Genomic DNA, 19357 nt, shown 5'->3' with positions numbered 1-19357 from the left:
GGCGGGACCGGAGGCAGCGAGGACGGAGGGGACGGGGAAGGCGGCGGCGGCAGCGACGATAGCGCGGGGAGGCCACGTGGGAACGGCGGGAGCGGGCCGGGTCGCGCCGCGATGACGGTGACGAATCTGCCGCCTCGAATCACAGCCCCCGCTGCCACCGCCCGGCCCCGCCCCAGCCCGACCCCCCTCGCCCCCCTCACCCTTTCGGTCCTCCCGGTCCCTCCAGACCCCTCCTTCCCCCAGGTCACCCCAATTTTCAAGGTCCTCCCGATTCCCCCGGCCCGGCTACACGCCGCCCGGTACCTTCGGCTCCCTGGCCACCCCCGCCCCACCGGTCCTCCCGCCCCCCTTGCTCTCCCCGCTCCCCCTGGCCCAGCACGGCATCAGACCCGGTTGAGCAGTTTATTTACAGTCGGTAACGCAGTAGAGACCCGCCTGCCCTCCGCCCCGGCACCCTCGGCGGCGGGAGCCCCGGCCGTGCGGCAGGGCGTGAGGCAGGCCGGGTTAGCAGAGCCGGAGGAGCGGGCACAGGCAGGAGCGGGGTGCAGGCAGGAATGGGGCGCAGGCAGGAGCAGGGCGAGGCCGCTGCCCCAAGGAGCAGCGGGGCTGGGCAGGCACTCAGGGTCAGCCTTCCCCTGGGGCAGAGGCCAGGCTGCTCTCAGGAACACGCACACCGTGGCACACACCGTGTTCCTCCCGGCTGGCCCTGTCCGCACTGCCACGGTCCAGGGGCAGTCCCGCCTTGCTGCTGGACATCGGGCAGGAGGAACGGGCAGCAGAGGATGTCCAGCCCTGTGGTCTCACTGCCAGAACCGGGTCCCAGCCCTGTTTTGACCAACCATAGCAGCTGATTATCTCCCTAAAGGGCCCACATCTCCATGGTTAAGCCCTGGTCACTGGCAGAAAAAAGGTGACATATCCTCGCCCCACCAGTCAGCCCCATGGCTCGGGGTAGAGCTACTCGGGATCTGCCCGGCGAGGCTTGATGTCACGGGTCTTCATGTAAGAGAGCAGCTGCTCAGGGATCTCAGCTAGCACGTCCTTGGCCAGGCGGGCCATGCTCAGCACCTGGTTGCCTGAGTCGTCCACGTAATCCCGAAATGGCACAAACTTTGAGGGCAAAAAGTTTGCAGTCAGTTTGGAAACTCTATTGCTGTGGGGTTCAGCAAGGGGGACTGAGCATCTCTCACCCGCAGCAGGTCTGGATTCAATGCCAGACTTACCTGTACGATGTCCCTCTCAGCATACCGTCCCCGGGAAGACAACCGTACCTCATCACCGTCCAGCTCCTCCATGGCTGGGGGTGACAGCTGGTGTCACCAAGCCTCGGTGGGATGAACACCGGGGATGGAAACACCAGCCCTTTGGATGTCTTTGGCATCCCAGAGGAAGGGACAATGTTTCCATCCGTCTTCCCTGGTGTCCCCAAGTCCCAACTCACCCTCAAACTCAGCTGGACCTACTCCCACGATGATGATGGACATGGGCAGGGAGGAAGCCTGTGGAGCAGAGGCAGGGTGTCAGCCAGGACAGTGTCCATGTGAGGTGAACTCAGAGCAACAAGGGTGCACTCACAGTGACAATGGCTTCCTTGGTCTGCAGCATGTCAGAGATGACACCATCAGTGATGATGAGGAGGACGTGGTACTGTGAGCCATCGGTCACCTGGGCCGCTATCCTATGGGGAAAAGGGATGGGGGCCCTCAAGCACCCCACTGGTGTGGGGCAGTCGACCCTGCTGTGGGACAGATGGCATTTGGGGATGGCAAAGGGGACAGCGCCCCAGTGCTCACCCAGCCACCTGGTTGATGACGGGAGCAAAGTTGGTAGGACCGTAGAGCTGGACGGTGCGCAGGCTTTGGAGGTAGGACTCCAACACGCCTTCAATGCCGGCACAGCTGGGGTTATCCACATTGTTGTTCTAGGGGACAGAGATGGGGCACTTGGAGGGGGACCACAGCCCCTGCTGTCCCCCAGGCTGTGGGATGCTGGGGCAGAATGTTGCCAGGGTGCTTCCCCTCCCCACCAAGCTGCTGTGGGCACCCCCAAGACCAGCTTTGCCCCACAGCCAGGGGATCTGGGTTCACTCTCAGCCCCGTCCCACAGGGAGGACACACCAGAGGAAACTGGTGGGAGATCTTGCCGTCAGGTGGGACTTTGGCACCAAAGCCGTAGGCAGGGAAGAGCTTGTCGCTGTCGTAGTCCTGGATGATTTCCCCCACTGCCTTCAGTGCCAGGGCATAGGCGCTCAGCTGGTAGGGGCTCGCGTAGTGCAGTGAGGTGGGCTGGGATGGCAACCCTGCGGCATAGTGCCCGTCACACCCGCCCCATGGCCAGCCCCAGGGTGATGGGGACCCCCCAGACACCAGGTGCACTCACCATTGGAGGCCGTGAAGTCAATGGCAACAGTGAAATTCAGCTGTGTCCTTAAGGGGGAGAGTGAAGGAGGCTGCCGGCCCCACAGCACAGGGACACCATCTTCCAGCCCCACAGTGCTGGAATTTCCCTGCCCAGACCCATTGACTCGGCCCCCCTTCCCCAGCCAGCACCCCACAGCCCCATGCCACCGTTCTGCATCTACCTCCCAGCCCCACTGCCCCCTTGTCACCCCCATGCTGAACCTTCACTGTCACCACTGTCCTTGCCCCCAGACACTCAGCCATGGGGGATCTCGAGGAGCCGGGGGGCTCCCGGCCCCCCACTCACCCGCCCCGTATGTAGTCAACGAAGGTGAACTCAGACTCAACAGAGAAGGAGAGCAGTGTCACCTGTGGGCACTGGGGATCAGATCTGGAGCCCCCTGAACCTGGCACGCACAGCAGGTGGAGCCACACCAGCCCCTGGAAGGCAGGAGGCCCAGGAACTCCCCAGCCCCACTCACAGTGCCAGAATTCACATATTTCTTCTTCTTGCATTTTTTCCTGGGATTCAGCACCTGCAGACACAGGGGTGAGTCAGTCCTAGCGTGGAGTGCACCCTGCCCTCACCCTGCCCCACCACCCTACCTCATACACTGTGAACTGACTCTGTGCTCGAGAGAGCTCCCGGTAGCTGGTGGCAAATTCCCCAATGAAGTCATGGCTGCAGGAGGAACACAGGGTCAGTACAGCCAGGCACCTGGCTGAGAGGTGCCCTGGGAAGCTTCAGCAGCACCCTGGTGTGTAAGAATTTAGTGCAATACAACACTGGTGTCCCTTCCCTCACCTCCCATCCCGGTCCCAGTCGTACACATCTATCTTCACCGTCCTGAAAGTGAAGGCATATAGGGTAAGCCATCAGCCAGGCTGGCACAGCCCCTCCAGCCCCTGATTTGGGGACACCCAGGCCCACAGCCCAACCCGCAGTGAGCACCCTACCCACCAACTTCCAGCAGAGCCGCCCTGCCTGCCCAGTCTGCGGCTCTGCCAGGAGGGAGAGGGAAATTTGGGTCATGGTGGGGGCCCTGGAAAGGAGGGGGATGCCTTTATGTAATTTGGGTTGCAAAAGAGAAAAAAACCCAATCAGGACCCAATTCTGAGCTGCCTGCCGCTGCGAGGCCAAGCCCACCAAGCACTGCTCACACCCTGCTCTGGCCCCACGGCTGCCCGTGTCCCTGTCCCGTCCCCGTTCCTGTACCGGTCGTAGTCGCCGTTGCAGAGGGCACGCACGGGGATGGTGAAGGGCTGCCACACTGGGTTCAGTGTGTTCTTCACCACCTCTGTCTTATGGCAGATAGTAAAGCTGGGGGGACAAGGCAGGGTTGGGCCATGCTGTCTGGTGACGTTGGCACCCTGTTTGCCCCAGTGGGTCCCTGTGCTCACGTGCCATCCTCATTGCTACGATAGAAGACGAGGAAAGGATCGGATTTTCCAAAGAAGTCCTTCTTATCCAGCTTGTTGGCACACAGCTGCATTGTGACGATATCCTGGGGACAGGGACTGTCACTGCCAGCCACCTCCTCACTCCTGGCACCAGCAGCTGCTCTGCTGAGGGACCATCAGCCCTCTCCACCCTGCAGCCTGTACATGGGTACTCACCCGGCAGTTGCTCAGTTCCTCAGCCAGCAGCAAGATAGTCCCACACCGCTTCCCTGGGACACCCCTGGAACCAGAGGCACACAGTCAGCTTGGGGACAAGGAGGACAGTTCAGGGACAAGAGAAGAGGTCAGGGTTGGGGCTTCTGTCCCACAACTGCTGCTGCTTGGCAGTGTGATCAGAATCCCCAGCACAGGACATGCAGGGAGGGTTCCAGTGGAGCAGGTGGTGGAGATACAGGGTAGGACCCTCCCACCTCACCTCACCACAGGGTGTGACTCACGTTAGGGGTCTCTCCAGACGTCCCCGTTGGGACCCAATCACCTCTCCCAGTGCCACAAATGCCTGCCCCAGGAAGTCCTGTGCCCCAAAGGAAGCACTATGAAACCATGGAGGGCGGTTGCCCCAGTCCCCTACCACCCACACCCACCACTTTCTCTCCCAATGCACCCATGGGACCCGCCACCAACTTGACTCTGGGCCACCCTGTTTCCTGAAGCTACACTGTGACCCAGGACCTATTTTTCATCCCCAGGACTACCCCAGGTGCCCACTCCATGTGCCTTACACTCATTCTGTGCCCCCCGGGCCAACCCACATCCCTGGACCTGTGTTGCTCCCCCAAACTGCCCTCCATACCCTGACCTGTCCTGAACCCCTTGGGCCACCCTAGACCCATCTTACCCCTCAAAAGCCAACCCTATGGAGTGTCCTGGCCCAATCTTGCCCCACCAGGCACTCCCAGGTTCAGTGTTCCCAGGGCAGAGCAGGGGCAGGTGTGTGGCAGGCACCTACCTTCTGCCAGTCCCCATGGGGCATGGAGAGATGGAGAGCAGGTTAGGGCCTGCCGAGGGGCACTTGTCCCCCCCGACAGCACCCACACAGGGCACAGCCTCGGGGTGTCCCCCCGGCACAGGCTGTGCTCACCTGCTTTAAAACGGAGCAGCTCTTGGAGTCCACATTGTAGCTGGTGTGAGAGAGCAGAGCCCTGAGCTGGTGCCTGCAGGGATGCTCCAGCACACAACCCCGCTTCCCCGCCCACCCGTGCTATTCGACACTGTATTCTTATTTATTATCCTTATTTATTACTGTCTCGGGGCTTTGTTCCACCCTCAGCGGGGCCAAGCCCTTCCCTGGCCCCCCTACTCACACATCGAAGCGCAGGTTTTGCTTCTCCTCGAAGTAGTAGTCGAGGACGAACTTGCGGACGAAGTCGGGGTTCAGGGTGTTGTCGATCACCTCGGTGCGTCCGAACTGCAGGGAGAGGGGTGAGGGCGGCCCCCCCAGGACCCGTCCCCATCGCAGCTGCCTCGGCGCTAATCCCGGTGGGGGATTAGCGCTGCTGGCGGGGCCGGATCATTAGCGTGGACGGGGAGGGATCATTAGCGCGGACACGGGTGGCCATATGGGCCCGTTTAACCCAGCCGGGGATTAGCCAGGAGAGGGGGCCACGCTCACCTCCTTCCACTCGCTGCTCCCCGAGACCTGCACAAAGAGGACGACCACTGCGGAGAGAGGAGCAGAGCCAGGCTGCCGTGCCGTGTCTGTGCCATGCCATGCTCCCTGCCCGGCTCTGCCACCCACCTGGGTCGGACTTGGAGAAGGTGTCCAGGTCCAGCAGGTTCCTGGGGGAAGAGCCAGGCGTGAGCCAACCTGAGTGCCATCCACCTGGCCCAGCAACGGGTCCCCATGTCCATCCCCCTGATCACAGGTCAGCACCATGCCAGAAGGCCGTGCTGGCACCTATGGATAAGAGCATCAGCATTCCCAAGGAGACACGCCGGCTCCCTCTGCAAGGTTCGGTGGGGCAGCAGAGCAAGCGGCGAGCAGCGTCTCCAGCGCTGATGATGATTGAACATGACAGGGAACCCATTTACAGGATGAAACCTTCCCCGGTGCCGCCGGCGCCGGCTGAGTGCCCGCCGCGCCCCGGCAGCAGGAGCTGGGCTAATGGCAGGGTGCAGAAGTGAGAAGAAAGGAGGCACTTGGAGCAGGGGCTGAGCAGCCAGTGGGCATCCCCCGACACACCTACCGGCAGAGCGATTGATCGTCGTCCTGTGCGCGGTGTGACACCGGGAAGTGCCGGGGGATGCTACCGGCTCTGCTGGGATACTTCCCGCACCCCCGGGGTGGCAGCACAGGGTGGGCTGGGGCACGGCGGGGGCTGCGGGGCTAAGCCAGCTGCCCTTGCCCCAGCACGCAGGGAAGAGACCCCACCCTGGTCTGGGCTGGGTCCTCGGGCTGCGAAGCCGAAGGCTGCCCTGGGTTGTGTCCAGGTGTGACCCCCGGACCCTGCCTGGAGCTGCCCGGTCCTGTGGACCCACAGTCCCTCTGCCTGCTGTGAGGGAAGCTGGCAGCGGGGGCCAGCGCTCAGCCGCGGGGAGGCACAACAGCCCCCGGCCCGGCCCAGAGTTTGCATAGCTCGGGGATGTGCTGGAGGCACCCACCCTGGTCGGGGCACTCCGTGCCACAGGACCCACGGCACGGGGACGCTCCCCCCCCGGCAGGACGCTGTGCCTGTCCCTGCGAGCGGGACCCCCGGCCGCAAGCAGCGGTGCCTCCGACGGGCTATATTTAGCCGCGGGCAGAGCGGCTCAGCCGCCGCCGCTGGATCGGCGGACCCTGGCCAGAAGCTGGGGCACGGAGCAGCCCCTCTCCCGCAGCCCCCATCCCGCTGCCACGTTCCCGGTCCCTCTGCCTTGCACCGAGCTCGCAGCCAGCGCCGGCACCCCGCGTCCCGCCAGATCACCCACCTCCCACAAGCATCGCCCCGCGAGCGGCCGTCCCGCGCCCCAGCCGCGGGTGAGGGCATCGGGTCGCTTCACGCAGCCGTGCCCGGTGACAGCATCCCGTGGGACCCCAGGTAGGGTACGGGACGGGCAGCAGCAGGGCAGAAGGACGCTGGGCATACGCCCTGGCACCGAGAGCTACCCGGGGAGAGAGGAGGACGCGCAGCTCCCAACGCCTCGAGCCAGGGGCTGAGCGGCGGGCAGGGGGACGCAGCGAGCAGCCCCGCCGCGCATCCCGGTGCGTTTCGCACCCACCCGTCTCCACGGACTAGCCGCCGCCCTCCCGCTCCCTCGCCCGGCTCCCGGCTCACCGGCAGGACACGGTGAGCTCCACCTTGGTGCCCGGCACGCTGCCGGCCGCCGGCTCCAGCGCTCCCGGAGCCGCCATCCCCGCCCGGGCGCCGCCGATGCTCCGCGCCGCCTCCTCCCGCGCCGCCGAGGAGGCGCGCCCGGGGGCGGGTACGGCACGGGCACGGCTCGGCTCAGCACAGGCACGGCTCGGCACAGCTCGGGCACGACGGTCCTGCCGGCAGCGGTGGCACCGACCCGGGCACCAGGGGGTTCAGCTCCCGGGACTCGGCTCCACCGGAACGTCCCGCCCGCGATTCCCAGTCAGGGGCACAGCGGGCTCAGCCCCATTCCCGCCCCGCCGGGGGCTTCCTCCCGGGCTCGGTTCGGTGCTATTTCGGTGCCGACGCTCGCGAAGAGTGGGCCGGGCTATCTATAGTGAGCGGCTCCCCCGCGCCGCCCCCGCAGCCCCCGCCCGCAGCCCAGAGAGGAGGCAGGAGAGGGCACAGCTCGGGTCATTTACTGCAGAGACTCGCCGAAGACCCCGCACCCCCCAGCCCCAGGCAGGGGGGGCTGGCGGCGGGCGCTGGGTGCAGCAGGTGCCCGCACCACGGAGAGGGTCCCAGGACTCTGCTGGGGGACGTGCCAGCCCCAGTTTTCCAGGCAGTGGTCTGGGAATGCCGTGTTCAGAGGGTGCTGCTGCCTCTCAGTCCCACGCCCCGCACAAACTGCTCGAGGAGGCCACCGATGGCCCCAGAGGGGCTGGGGGGCACGGCCTTTAGGCCGATGGTCCGGCTGTAGCTTGCCAGAAAGGCAGAGCGCACTTCCTCCAGACGACACTCACGGTCACTCGGTGACACCAGTCTAGGAGAGAGAAGGGGAGGTCAGTGACTGCAGCCATCGCTCTCCACATCCCAGCTCTCACTCCTGACACAGGGCTGTGCTGCTCCACGGGCTGCAGTGGCTAAGGCAGTGCAAGGCAAAAAGGCTCTGTCCACAGCGCTGGTGACAGCTGGTGCCACTGCCTCCTCATCCAACCCACGGAGCCAGCTGCAGCCTCAGTCTCCTGCTCCCCACGGGGTTTCCTCCTTCACACACCCCACTGTCCCCTGTTTCTCCCACCACCATAGTGTTCATAAGGCTGCAGTTCATAAACAAAGTGGTGCTTTGGTGAAGTGGCTTCTCACATCAGTCCCTATGCCAGCTCCCTCCCCTCCTCACACAGATGAAGCCTGTCCACATGTGCTGTGCCTGGACAGTTGCTTCCTACCTATCTGCAACCATCCCTCACTTCCACCAGCCCCAGCCTCGCGTGCCTGTGCCAGCAGAGACAGCTCTGTGGAAGGGGAATGAGAAGGAGCAGACAAGGTGACAAAAGCCCCAAGGAACACTTCAGCCATAGGAAGAGGAGAGCTGAGCAGCGCTTTACTTCTGCTCCCCAGCATGGCTGCTCTCGGCAAACAGGAGCAGAGTAGGGCATGACTTCCCACGGGACCTGCTCTCCTCTCCTGCTGATCCACACACCTGGTTAGGGGCAGGGGGAAAACAGCAGAAGGAAGGCAAGACTAGCCAAGGGAGCAGGGGAAAGCAAGACTGGGGCCCAGAGGCAGCTGTTCCCACCTCTCCAGCCTCAAACGATCCTTGCTGTGGTGCCTCTGCGACAAGCCAGTGGTTCCCAGAGAGATTAAGACATTCCTCAAAGGTCACTCCAAGGGCACAGTGCGAACCTTCCCCATAAAAAATTCTCTTTAATCTTCCAGCGCCTGGGCTGGCTATAAATTGGCACAGCTCATTTGAATGGAAGTGTTAACCACCCACAGCCAACAGCTTCGGTCCGGAAACAGCAGCAAGAGGATATGGTGGGAGGCCTATAAACAGCAAGCGATGCTGAGGCAGCCAACCAGGCCGCTGTTTACTGTGTCTGATAATAAAGACAAGCCAGAGGGCAAAAAAAGGCAACAACATATCTAAACACATTAGCGATGCTTTTTGGCAACCTAATTAGGACGTGGAGCTCGCAAACTTGCTAGCATTTAAAATAAACTCTGTGAAGGCAGGACTTACTTGCACCCGAGTGCAGCGATCTCAGATGTCACGCGCAGAGGTAAGCGAGGGCGTGCAGCAGTGAGGTCCCGTGGCTCGTGGCTCTCGCACCTCTTTCTTTACAAGGCAGACTTTGTATTTGGGTTTCTCGGTTTGTTTTGTGGAGCGAGACACTCCAAGGCACAGGGTCAAGCAGCCAGCCACTGCTCCACACCAAGCCCTGCAGACTGGCTGCAGCATTTCACCCTGAGCTGCTCACCGCGGAGGCAGGTCGCGCTTCCCTGCCAAATCCACGGCACTCTGCCCCGCTACACTTCCTACAGCCTGCCCGCTTGCCTGCAGCTTGGGGTGCGGGATGAGAGGAGGCTGTCAAAGCCCCAGCTCGAAGGAAGCCCTGACAAGCCCCACACAAGCACTAGAAGTAGGCTGTGAAAAGCATACCTTCATCGAGCTGCTGCCAGTGAAGATGCAAAGTGGGAACTTAAATGGAATTAAAAGAAAAAAAAAAAATCATACTGTGTCGGGCTGCAAAAACTGGGATAAAACCACAATGGAGTCCTGAGCAAACAAGGCTGATGCAGAACAGAGAGAGGGTAGAGGCTCTGGGTTAAGCTCGACACGACACCACTGGGAACTCTTCATCCTTTCAGTGCAGTGCCTGGTCCTGACACCTTCAGTTGAGCAGTCCCCAGCCCTCAAGCAACCCACAGCTTTAGTGAATAGCTGAACAGGGCAGAGCACCCACAGGAGAAGCACCACTACTGTTCTTTTCCTTTTGAATCCACTTCTCCAAGCAGCCACTTTCCAAATTGCATAAGCCTAAGGCCTATCAACTTTGATTCATGTTTCTCTACTGAATTCCCTATTCTGACATTAGATCCAACTCCAAGGGCAGCAACAACTTGCTGGTGACCAGCAGTGACCAAGCACAGACAGGCTCAGGACACAGTAAAGCAGTCACTATTCAATGCCCATCCTTCAGTCCCTTCTCCCTTGCCCATCTCCAAAATACTGCAGGAACAGCTCAGTGTATCCTCAGGAAAGGAGAAGAACAAATCCTGGCCAGGCCATGTCCAACATCTCTTGCAATGTTTTGATCTGTCAATTCATGGATCTTGTAGCTTCACTGTAACTCGAAGGCAGCTGCTCTGCTCTGTTCAGCAGCACAGCACGCAGCCACACGAGACACAGAGCCAGGGCAGGCAGCTGTCTCACAGGACACACGGGTTTTCATGTCACCTGCCCTCAGCCTCCAAAGCACGTACTCAGATCTCAGTAAGGGACTGAGCATCTGGCAGCACAGCTCTAGCATTGCTCGCTAGCAGCAGCCCCTGATCTGCCATTTCAGTTTCTTGATGAAGAGCTTGCAGCCTGAAGGCACAAACCAAGGCTCTCCTCTAACAGCAATTAAAGCGCATCTCCAGTCTTGCAAGCTTCCAGAGGTGGATTTCTATTTGGGGAGGAACATTTGCCTCCCAGCCATTTCACATGGCAGGACACAAGGTCTCTGTGGCTCTGCACCGGCCAGGCACAGCACCTGAAAATGATACTGCACAAGCCCAGACAAAATTTGGGTTACAGAAGGAAAGTCCTTCTCTTACTCCAGCAAGGATCTGACCCCAGTGGGGAGATGTAGGTGAGCAAAATCGAAAAGCAAGAAATCTGGGTTACCAGTCCTGTCCTGGCAAACATGAATCCTCAACTGCACTCAATTATACCCAAATTCAGCATCTTCGAGGAAGAGAGAAAAACCTCTTCTTCCTACAGAAAGCAAAGAACTTCCCCATCATTAGGCAGAGAAAGTGCCATTTTCTTTCCGTGCTCAGCATAAGCAAAGAGTGCTCAGGGACTGAGTTTGTGGATAGAAACCAGCGAGGCAGAGAAGGTGGAACAGTTTGTTATGGGCTCCCAGGCTTCTCCGGAAGTGCCAGAGTGATAAAGTTGCAGCGCTCGCAGGCAGCCAAGAGACCCAAGGAGAGATCCTGCATTTAAGACACTTACAGGCAAGTGTTAGAGAACTCATCCGGGAAGCTGCAAGGGAGAGAGGCGTCCGCGCTCAGGCTTGCCTGCTCCCGAATACTGCCACACCCTGTCACCATCTGCCAGCTGCCAAAGTCTGTGGAAACGGAAGATCCGGGCAGAGAATGGTCGGCCGATCTGGGGCAGAGAGAGAGGGAGACGGCGCCATCAGTCAGAGCATTCAGCCACAAGCTTCTCACTGCTGCTGCTGCTGCTGCTGCTGCCAGGGACCTGCCGGGCGCGCGGCCAGCACCGCCCGTGCCAGCGCTGTGACACGCGGGGACCAGGGCGCAACATGCAGCTCGAGCTGGGCCCCAGACCAAGCCTTTCCTTTGAAAGTGAAGGGAGAGCCAAGCTGGCTGGGGCCAACAAAGCAGCAGGAGCACACCAGGAGCTGGACAGGAGAGAGCCAGCACGAAGCAGATGGCCATGCAGAACTGAGAAACCCATTAGTGAGATGGAACAGCATATCCTGCCCTGAGTCCTTCACAGATGTGAAAGCTGTGCTGTACAAGGGACATTCCCCTGTTGCTTGTTGTAGCTGTTAGCACATCCCAGGGCAGCAGAGTAAATCAAGGTTGTGACTTGGTTAGTGCTGGGAAAGACTTAGAGATCATTGCTCTGGCAGCAGTTAGAAAGCAGATCATTCCTGAGACATTACCACCAGATCTGAACAGAGCCAAGGCTCAAGGCATACCCAGGATACCTACCCCCTTCATTTCTGTATTAAAGAACGGACTGTGCCAGAAAGCAGGTGACAAAACATCTTCAGGACAGGCTAAATAGCCAAGGAAGAATAATTGTTTGATGTATGCAATCTCCCACCAGGAAAGAAAGAAGCATGAAACACGGCAAGTGAATCTGAGGAGTCCCTCCAAAATCTCAGAGAAGAGGGCACAATCACTTGAGACAAAGCCAGAGCTCTTGGCTTCCAAGGGAGCAAGCAATTATTAAGCCTTGCTGCACAGCAGAGTGTACATAGCTGGAAGCACAGCCTGTGGCAGAGCTGCTCAATTACACACTACCAAGATCTTCTGGATAATTTATCTGAGTTCTGCTGGGCAGAGAGCAGTGCTCCAGCTCTGCTGGGCCAGGTACTTGCACGCTGTCTTCACAGCTAAGAATAGCAGTGGCGCACTGCAGCTGCTCCCCAAGGGACCAAGAGAACAGCCACAAAGACAGGCTCTCCCACAGCAAGAAGGACCTGAGCTAGACTGGAAAGCAAGAGTGGGAAGAGATGCACAGCAGGAAACATATTTGCAACCTCCATCTCATTCCAGGCCTGCCATTTAATTAGTCTGATCAATACAGCCAAGTTTGAGCAGTGTGAAATGTCCTGAGCTGGCTGTACAAGTATCAGCTTCCCATCATGGCTGCAAGTCTGGGGGTAACACTCCTGTGGGGCAGCTCAGGCTCTGAAAGGACATGACAGCAGAAATCAGGGAGAGCAGAGCTTCACCTGTCTCACACAGATCTTGCTCTCTGGCTGCTCAGTGAACTGAGGAGTGAGGGTCAGGGCATTGGGAGAACCCTGTATTGCTTTTCCTGGGGTACATAATACCTGAGTAAGAATGAGGGCACTTCACTGAAAGCAAAAGCAAAGCACATACTGTTAGAAACACCTTCAGGAGATCAGACAGGGATAACCTTCCCTGGAAAGCAAGGAATTTGTAAGGGAAGGGGAGCTGCTGTTCAGTGACATCTACCTCTCTCCATGCCTTTGGAAGATAAAGTGGAGGGAGTCAAGTGTGAAGGAGAGCAGGCAGAGTGTTTGAGCCCACAGCACTGTGCCATGATGGAATCACAGTGGGAACAGTGCAGGATGCCAGGGAGAAGCATGGAGGAATGCTGCTTCATTGCAGAGTGAAGAGGAAGATGTCACCTCCCTGAGAGCACAGCACAGCCAGACAGGAAAAACAGGAGTGTCACACATGGTGACACAAAATTGAGCTAAAGGAGTAAAGAGATCTGTAGGCAATAGGCTTGGGCTGAAAGTAGGCAGAGACAGAATGGCTGATAAAAGCACAGTGTATCTCCTGCAAGACTGACTTGGTGACTCTCTAGTCCTCCAGCCCTTCCTGGGGTCCCCAACCCTGTCAAGCAGCTGTGCAAACTTAGAAAGGTTTCATCTAATGCAACAACACTGGGGTCTAAGAGTTCAAGGCAGTCAATTCTGTGTCTTGCCTCCAGGCAGCAGAATAAACACTTGTCAATTCATTGAATAAACTGATTGACTCTGTAATGAGTCTAAGTAATTTCTTTCCTGGCCCAGAGAGCTGAGCCTGGCCAGCAGAGGTAAGATGCTGTGGCAGACCTTCCCCTCTATTCCCAAAGCCTTCTCAAGGGAGGCTCCTGAGGAAATGTCACAATCAATAAGCATCTTGAACAGCCTCAAGAGACAGCAGGGACTAAGCCTGGGAAGACACAGCATGGGAAATTTTGTATTCTCACTGCAATGGCAGCAGAGCTTCTTAAAAGCTGAGCTTGGCTTGACACCAAGACTAGATGTCTGGGGTGACTGCACCCCAATGCAATCCAGTCAATGCTAGAGGTGAAAGTCTCCCTGTAATTTCTACCCTGAATATTTCTTGTAAAGCCTTACTGCAGAGCCCCAAAACAGCTTCAGTGAGGCCCTGGGAACAAGCTGGAACTGCCAGGACACCGGAAGCAGTTCCCAAGTCCCTAAGAACAGCATGCCTGCAATACATGACAGCCATGCCAGAGGCTGGCCAGGAGTGAGGGCAGCACAGAGTGCTGGGAAGCAGCTGGACAGCAGCAGAGCTGACATGGTTAGAGGAGATGAGATACAGCCAATCTTCAAGTTGCTGTCTCTGCCACAGACATCTAATGGCAGACAGAAAAAGAATCAAAGTGAGCTTCACACACCCACCTCTTCAGGTCCACGAGTGGGAAGAAACTCCCTCAAAAGTGCAAGATTAACTAAATTAGATTAGCAAAACAGAGATGAGCTGCAAGCTGTTCCTTCACACAAGAAGGGACCTCTCGCAGGCCATAAACTGGCAGCTCCTAACCTGGAATGGTTCCTTTAATTAGGTCAGTGCTTTCCATGCAACATGCAGCACAAGACAGTATTTCAGAGCACATGGACACTCACTTGCCTGCCAGAAAAGAGTCAATACTGGAGGCAGAGCAACAGTCAGGGATCCTTCTCTTTCTTAATACGTAACTGAGATGAGTGCCAAGTGCCAACAGCTAGGCTCCATCCTGCCCCTGCTGCTCCTGCTCACCTGACGTATTTCCACACACCTAGGACTATTTGGGAAGCAGCTCATTTGCCAGCATATGCTCTTGCCTCAATCTGAAGCATTAAGTAGGCTCGGTATGTACAGGCAGACTGTGGCAACCTGGAGTAAAGGGCAGCCCTTCCCACCTTTGCGTGGGCAATATTGGCAAGGAGTATGGCACCTTGCCAAGCACTGCAAATCCTGGCTGAATCCCAGACAGTTATCTACAGGCTGGGATAGTGTCCCAGCAGCCTGTTCTCTGTGAGCACCATTTCTGATTGCAGCACATAGTCATGTGCCAGCCAGCAAGCCCATTTTGTGGCACGGTCGTGCAGTAATTCCAGAAAACATTCCTGTAAACAATTCATCTCCTGCTGTGGTCACTACCCCAAGCTGTCACCCTGCATATACACCTTCTGAGTGAGGTGACTGTAAGGAGCAAGACACACAGTGCACACACACTCTTCTCACTACCAACAAAACACCCAAAGCCAAGGGGCAGCAGCTCCTCTGTCCCACTGTGCTCCCTCCAGAGCCACAGCTCAGCCATCTGCAGCCCTTAAGTAAGGGAATTCTCTGTGACTGCTGGTCAAAGCAGATCCACTGCAATTTAACTCCTCCAGATCTTGACTCTTTAGATCATAGTACTTTGGGTTTTGTTTAATTGACTTAGCAAAAGCACATTCAACCAAAGATTATCCAGCTGCTAATCCACATTAGGGCTATGTAGACGCACGCTAAATCCCTGACACAGATACAGAATTTTTCTGCAGTGTCATGGGATGCTTAGACTGCTAGTGTCAAATGCAAATACAGGAAAAGGTTTGCAAACTGCAACCCCACTGCATGCAGGGGGTTCAATCTGAGGCACTCTGACTGCCATATTCAGAGCTCTCTGTAGAACAAGCAGCACCTTGTTCTACTCTGCAAATAGTCTATGTAATATCTTCCTGTGTGTTTGTCTTCTGCAGATGTGATCTTACCATCGTGTTGAAATAAGCCAGAAAGACTGATAGGAATTGCCTTTGTACTGCTTTGCCTAACAACAATCATCCTGGAATTTACTCAGGATCTCTGGATCAGAGCAAGATTCACAAGATGAGCTGGTAATGTGACAGCAGCAGCCAGCTGACATTGCCTGGCCAGGAGAGGTGCTTGGCTCCTGATGTCTGACTGGGCATTTGTGACCCCTTCTTTTAGGGCAGTCCAGTTCCCCCTTCCCAGGCCATGCCCATGTCTCCTTCTGACTTGCCTTTTTGTTCCCTCCAGAGCCCCCCTGCCTGCCAGCACCTGGACTGGGCTGTTGACTTGAACTACCTGAAGGACACCTGCTGGCATTTTACAAGCAACCATTTCAACCACTGCAGCAGAAGTTGAGGAAAGTGTTTTGTTGCTATGGCCACGCAGAGGATTAGGAAGTCAAGTATAGTGGTTTCTTCATCTAAAGAGCCTTAGGTGTTGACCTGCCAGCAGCACTGCAGGAATAAAGGTATTTTTGGCATCCTGATCACTCTCTGTGCTCCTGCTTTTCCATCTTAGTACCACAATTTTTCAGGAGGTGAAGAAACAGAAATTACCTCTTCCTTCTGTCACAGTCCTCCACCCAAAATGGGACCTACTGTTTCCTTCGGGGTAGAAAATGGTGGCTGAAGGTACTGTGCTATCTACCAGAGCAATTCAGACTATCACAGCTGAAGCAGGGAGATCAAAGGCCAAGTGGAATGACAGAACCTCTTTCAGGAGAAAACATACCATGCTTAGAATCCAGAAACTGCAACCCATGACAGTGCCTGATAAGGCAACCCTAACCCTCACTATGGTGCTCTTCCACCTACTTCTGTTTCTCTCTTTGCTCTTGCAGAGCAGTCTGGCTGAAGGATTACAAACTGCTTCTTCCTGAGCACTGCTGCAAACTTGCTACCAGCAAGCACTGAAAGCCTGTCAGACCTTGGGAATGGCATGGGACCACACACAGGAATTGTGGCACTACCATTGTGAACAAAGCAGCTCCCAAGACAAGCTGTTTTCTTTCCAGTATTTCCTTCTCTTCTCAGGAGATTCTTTCCATCTTACAGAAAATGCAGAGGTGGGCCCCAGCAACAATTCCAACCCCTCCTATTGATATCTCTCCCTGGGGAGAACAGTTACCCTCATTTATGAAAACTGTCAGACACTGGGGTTTTTCTCTGGAATTGTGAGACACTTGTTAAGAAAGTCTTATAAATTTTCAATGTTTTGCTTGTTTGTTATTTTATTTTCCATACGATGAGAGAGTACTCAGATTTAGCTGGTGGCTGATTCAGAATCACTACAAAAAGACTCATCAGAAAGCCTGCAGAGGCTAAACGAGCATATGACGCTGTTAGCAACCTCTTATCTCAGGGTCTCTTTATTCCATGTTGGCCTGAACACACAGTGTTTGCTCCACAGGCTCTGCTCTTTCTTCCCCAGGCCAGCTCACGGCTCCACGCCGCCCTATCGCAGTGTCAGACTCCAGAAGGGTGCCTTTGTTATGGTGTGAGATTAGGCTCAGCTCCAGGGTCCCCATTCCCCAGCAGGAACACTCAGCCTTCAGGGCAGAACTCCTTTGTGCTGGCACAGTGCTCGAAGCTTGCTCCCAGCAGATTCCTACCTCTGCCTGTCACCAGCACCCAGCTTTTTCCAACCTGTGTCATCAGGAGGGTCAGCAGGTGAAAAGGGGGACAGGACAGATGCAGAGTGAGGTCTGCTTAGTTTGAAAAGCTTCCTTCCCCAAACACCACAGCCATTTCAAACCCTGGTGGATGTGTTAGACAGAGAAAGTGATGTGAGCTGCAAGCATGCAGGATGCAGAGATGCCAGAGCTCAGAGTTGAGGCATGCGCTGAGGACAGGCATATGACAGCTGGCTGTTATCAGCACAGCTCCTTGCTCCTCTAGGGGCTCAGGCAGGAGTGTCTGTGTTCAAGGGCCAGCACTTCAGATAAGGTCAGACTAGAGGGGAACAGGCCTCCCGAGGTTTGTTTGTCTGTAGACACAAACACAGGTGCTCCAGTGTTTTCAGAGCCATAGAAGTGCAGCCCTGCACTCCCTTTACCAGACACTCATTTTGCTGAGAAATGCCCTGCTCCCACCTCACCTGGATCTGGGCACTTCTAGTGGGCTGCTTCCAATCCTCAGGAAGTTATCAGAATGGGCTGATGAGGAGGAGCTGGAGGACTTGACTTCACCCATCCCTGTGGAAGGCAGCCTGTCTTCAGACTGCTGTGCTCTGCTCCAGAGCACGGCTTGCGGTGACGATGCACAGCTCTTCCTCCTGAGGGATAGAGGACGTGGGTGAGAAAGCTGACTTTTCTATGTACTCCAACTAGGAAGCCTTTCCACCACAGGCTGGAGTTTAGCCCAGCAGCTACAAGCTCTTGTTTCCACTGAACCCGCCCTCCTCCCTCCCAAGGAGCCATGAGTCACGGAAAGGGCTCAGCGAGGGGGTACACTGAGCTCAGCCCATCTCAGCCCATTCTTTTATAGATCACCATCCACGTGACCTGCAAATCAGAGATGGGAGAATGCATCAGCCCACACACACACAGCGATTGCTTTGTTTAGTCTAGCAGCAAAAATGCCTTGAGCAAGGGGCCTCCCAGCGGGGAAAGACCATTTCAATCTGCTCCAACTCCTCAGTGTCAGCCCAGGTGGGCGTTTGTGCGCACCGAGGGCGACAGGGACACACCACAGTGTTATTTTCCCTTTCAGCAATTCCCTTTGGGCACCTCTGACCACACTTCTGACCATGTGCTTACAGCTGGCACTCACTCTAGAGGTAGCTACACTTCAGTTCTTTCTCTGTCTATGCTGACAGCCCAAACTGCTCTGGCTTCTTTCCTAGCCAGCACATTCAGACTCAGTCATGATTCACTGTCCATTGCTGCATCAGGCCTTAGCTCACAGTACCATCCAACTACATGCCAAACAAGTACACATCTGGGACTAATTCATATCACTGCTGCTCCACGTTCAGAAGATTATTCTTCTTACAGTTTGGTTTTTTTTCCCCTGGAAGAGTCCCAAGAATTACTCCCCTTCCAAGACCACACTGAATTGGACAAAGACTCTCTATGTACAAAAGTAAAAAAGAAAAATTCTAAAGCTAATAAACTCTAGGGGAACTCTTCCTAAAACATGGAAGGGGATCTCAGCTTTGAGATCTCAAGCACTGTCAGCAAGTGCAGCTAAAGACAGGCTCATTGTACAGTGGAAAGTGAGATATCCTCCCTTCATTTTTTGAAGGGTGTCCACCCTCAAACATCACACCACAGCCTCTCTTAAGCTTTATTCATCTCATGTTATCATAGCTGCCAACATCTCCAAGTACAGCCTGCAGAAACAGGTCTGAACAGCTAAAAATCAAATGCCTCTCCCTGCACAGAGACTGTGAGGCCACCTGTTTTCAGGGCAACACAACAAAGTACAGCCCCTCATGCTATGCAGAGCACAGCTCATCCAGCTTGTAGCAAGCCCTATGTATTCTCCAGACTACAGAGCCACAACAGCCTGCAGTAAAACACCCGTGACCAGTCTTCTCACTGAGCACTCATGGCATTGCTCACAACATTCCCCTTTCCCAAGCTCATGCCCCCCAGCATGGCCCACACCATCCCTGCAGAGCAGCTGCTGGCCCCATCACAGCCTGAGGTCTCCCACAGAAATAAGAGCAACCCAGAGTTAGGAAGCACATTGCAAAATCAAGCCCTGCTCCACACAAGTGCATCTCCTCCAGCATGCTCTGGTCACTTCACATCTTGTAAAAAGCACACATAGGTTCTGTGCAGCAGAATCCAGCCTGTATGTCCTGAGAATTCAGAGCAACACAAATGCTTCCAGCTCACTACCCTGCAGCCCTGCAAGTGGAAAATTGTTCTCTACTCAATGCAGTCACTTCGATGTGGATAGGCAGGCTCTGTGTGTTAAGAGGACTCTGTGT

General features: G+C 56.3%; 2 protein-coding genes across 4 annotated transcripts in view; both read right to left on the bottom strand.

Annotated features, from left to right (window-relative positions):
- Nucleotides 1-394: 394 nt before the first annotated feature.
- Nucleotides 395-7218, bottom strand: CPNE9 (copine family member 9). Of its 3 annotated transcripts, XM_063164832.1 has the most exons (21): nucleotides 7115-7218; nucleotides 5599-5639; nucleotides 5473-5519; nucleotides 5165-5268; nucleotides 4942-4981; nucleotides 4810-4812; nucleotides 4298-4374; nucleotides 4017-4080; nucleotides 3801-3904; nucleotides 3616-3720; nucleotides 3205-3246; nucleotides 3006-3081; nucleotides 2882-2935; nucleotides 2707-2768; nucleotides 2380-2426; nucleotides 2118-2299; nucleotides 1794-1921; nucleotides 1576-1678; nucleotides 1442-1499; nucleotides 1224-1297; nucleotides 395-1110 (listed from the first exon to the last, which is right to left on the bottom strand). In XM_063164832.1, the coding sequence occupies exons 1-21, from the start codon at nucleotides 7189-7191 to the stop codon at nucleotides 958-960; spliced, it is 1641 nt and encodes a 546-aa protein (XP_063020902.1). In that variant the 5' UTR covers nucleotides 7192-7218; the 3' UTR covers nucleotides 395-957. The 3 variants fall into 3 exon arrangements, 2 of the variants coding, with proteins under 2 accessions (XP_063020902.1, XP_063020901.1); XM_063164831.1 differs by lacking the exons at nucleotides 4810-4812; nucleotides 4942-4981 and having other exon boundaries at nucleotides 5599-5757; nucleotides 7115-7178; XR_010028853.1 differs by lacking the exons at nucleotides 4810-4812; nucleotides 4942-4981; nucleotides 7115-7218 and having other exon boundaries at nucleotides 974-1110; nucleotides 1224-1310; nucleotides 5599-5845.
- Nucleotides 7219-7598: 380 nt separating this feature from the next.
- MTMR14 (myotubularin related protein 14) overlaps nucleotides 7599-19357 on the bottom strand; it is a 30136-nt gene continuing 18377 nt past the window's right edge. The window contains exons 17-19 of the mRNA XM_063164827.1: nucleotides 17516-17692; nucleotides 11136-11291; nucleotides 7599-7955 (exon numbers count right to left, since the gene is read on the bottom strand). Coding sequence (XP_063020897.1) covers nucleotides 7778-7955; nucleotides 11136-11291; nucleotides 17516-17692 — 511 coding nt within the window. The 3' untranslated portion in view covers nucleotides 7599-7777. The remainder of the gene's footprint in view (nucleotides 7956-11135; nucleotides 11292-17515; nucleotides 17693-19357) is intronic.

The sequence above is a fragment of the Melospiza melodia genome, chromosome 10, assembly GCF_035770615.1.
Source record: "Melospiza melodia melodia isolate bMelMel2 chromosome 10, bMelMel2.pri, whole genome shotgun sequence".
Taxonomy (NCBI): domain Eukaryota; kingdom Metazoa; phylum Chordata; class Aves; order Passeriformes; family Passerellidae; genus Melospiza; species Melospiza melodia.
The sequence above is the reverse complement of the archived record's forward strand: the minus strand, read 5'-3'. Positions and strand labels throughout refer to the sequence as shown.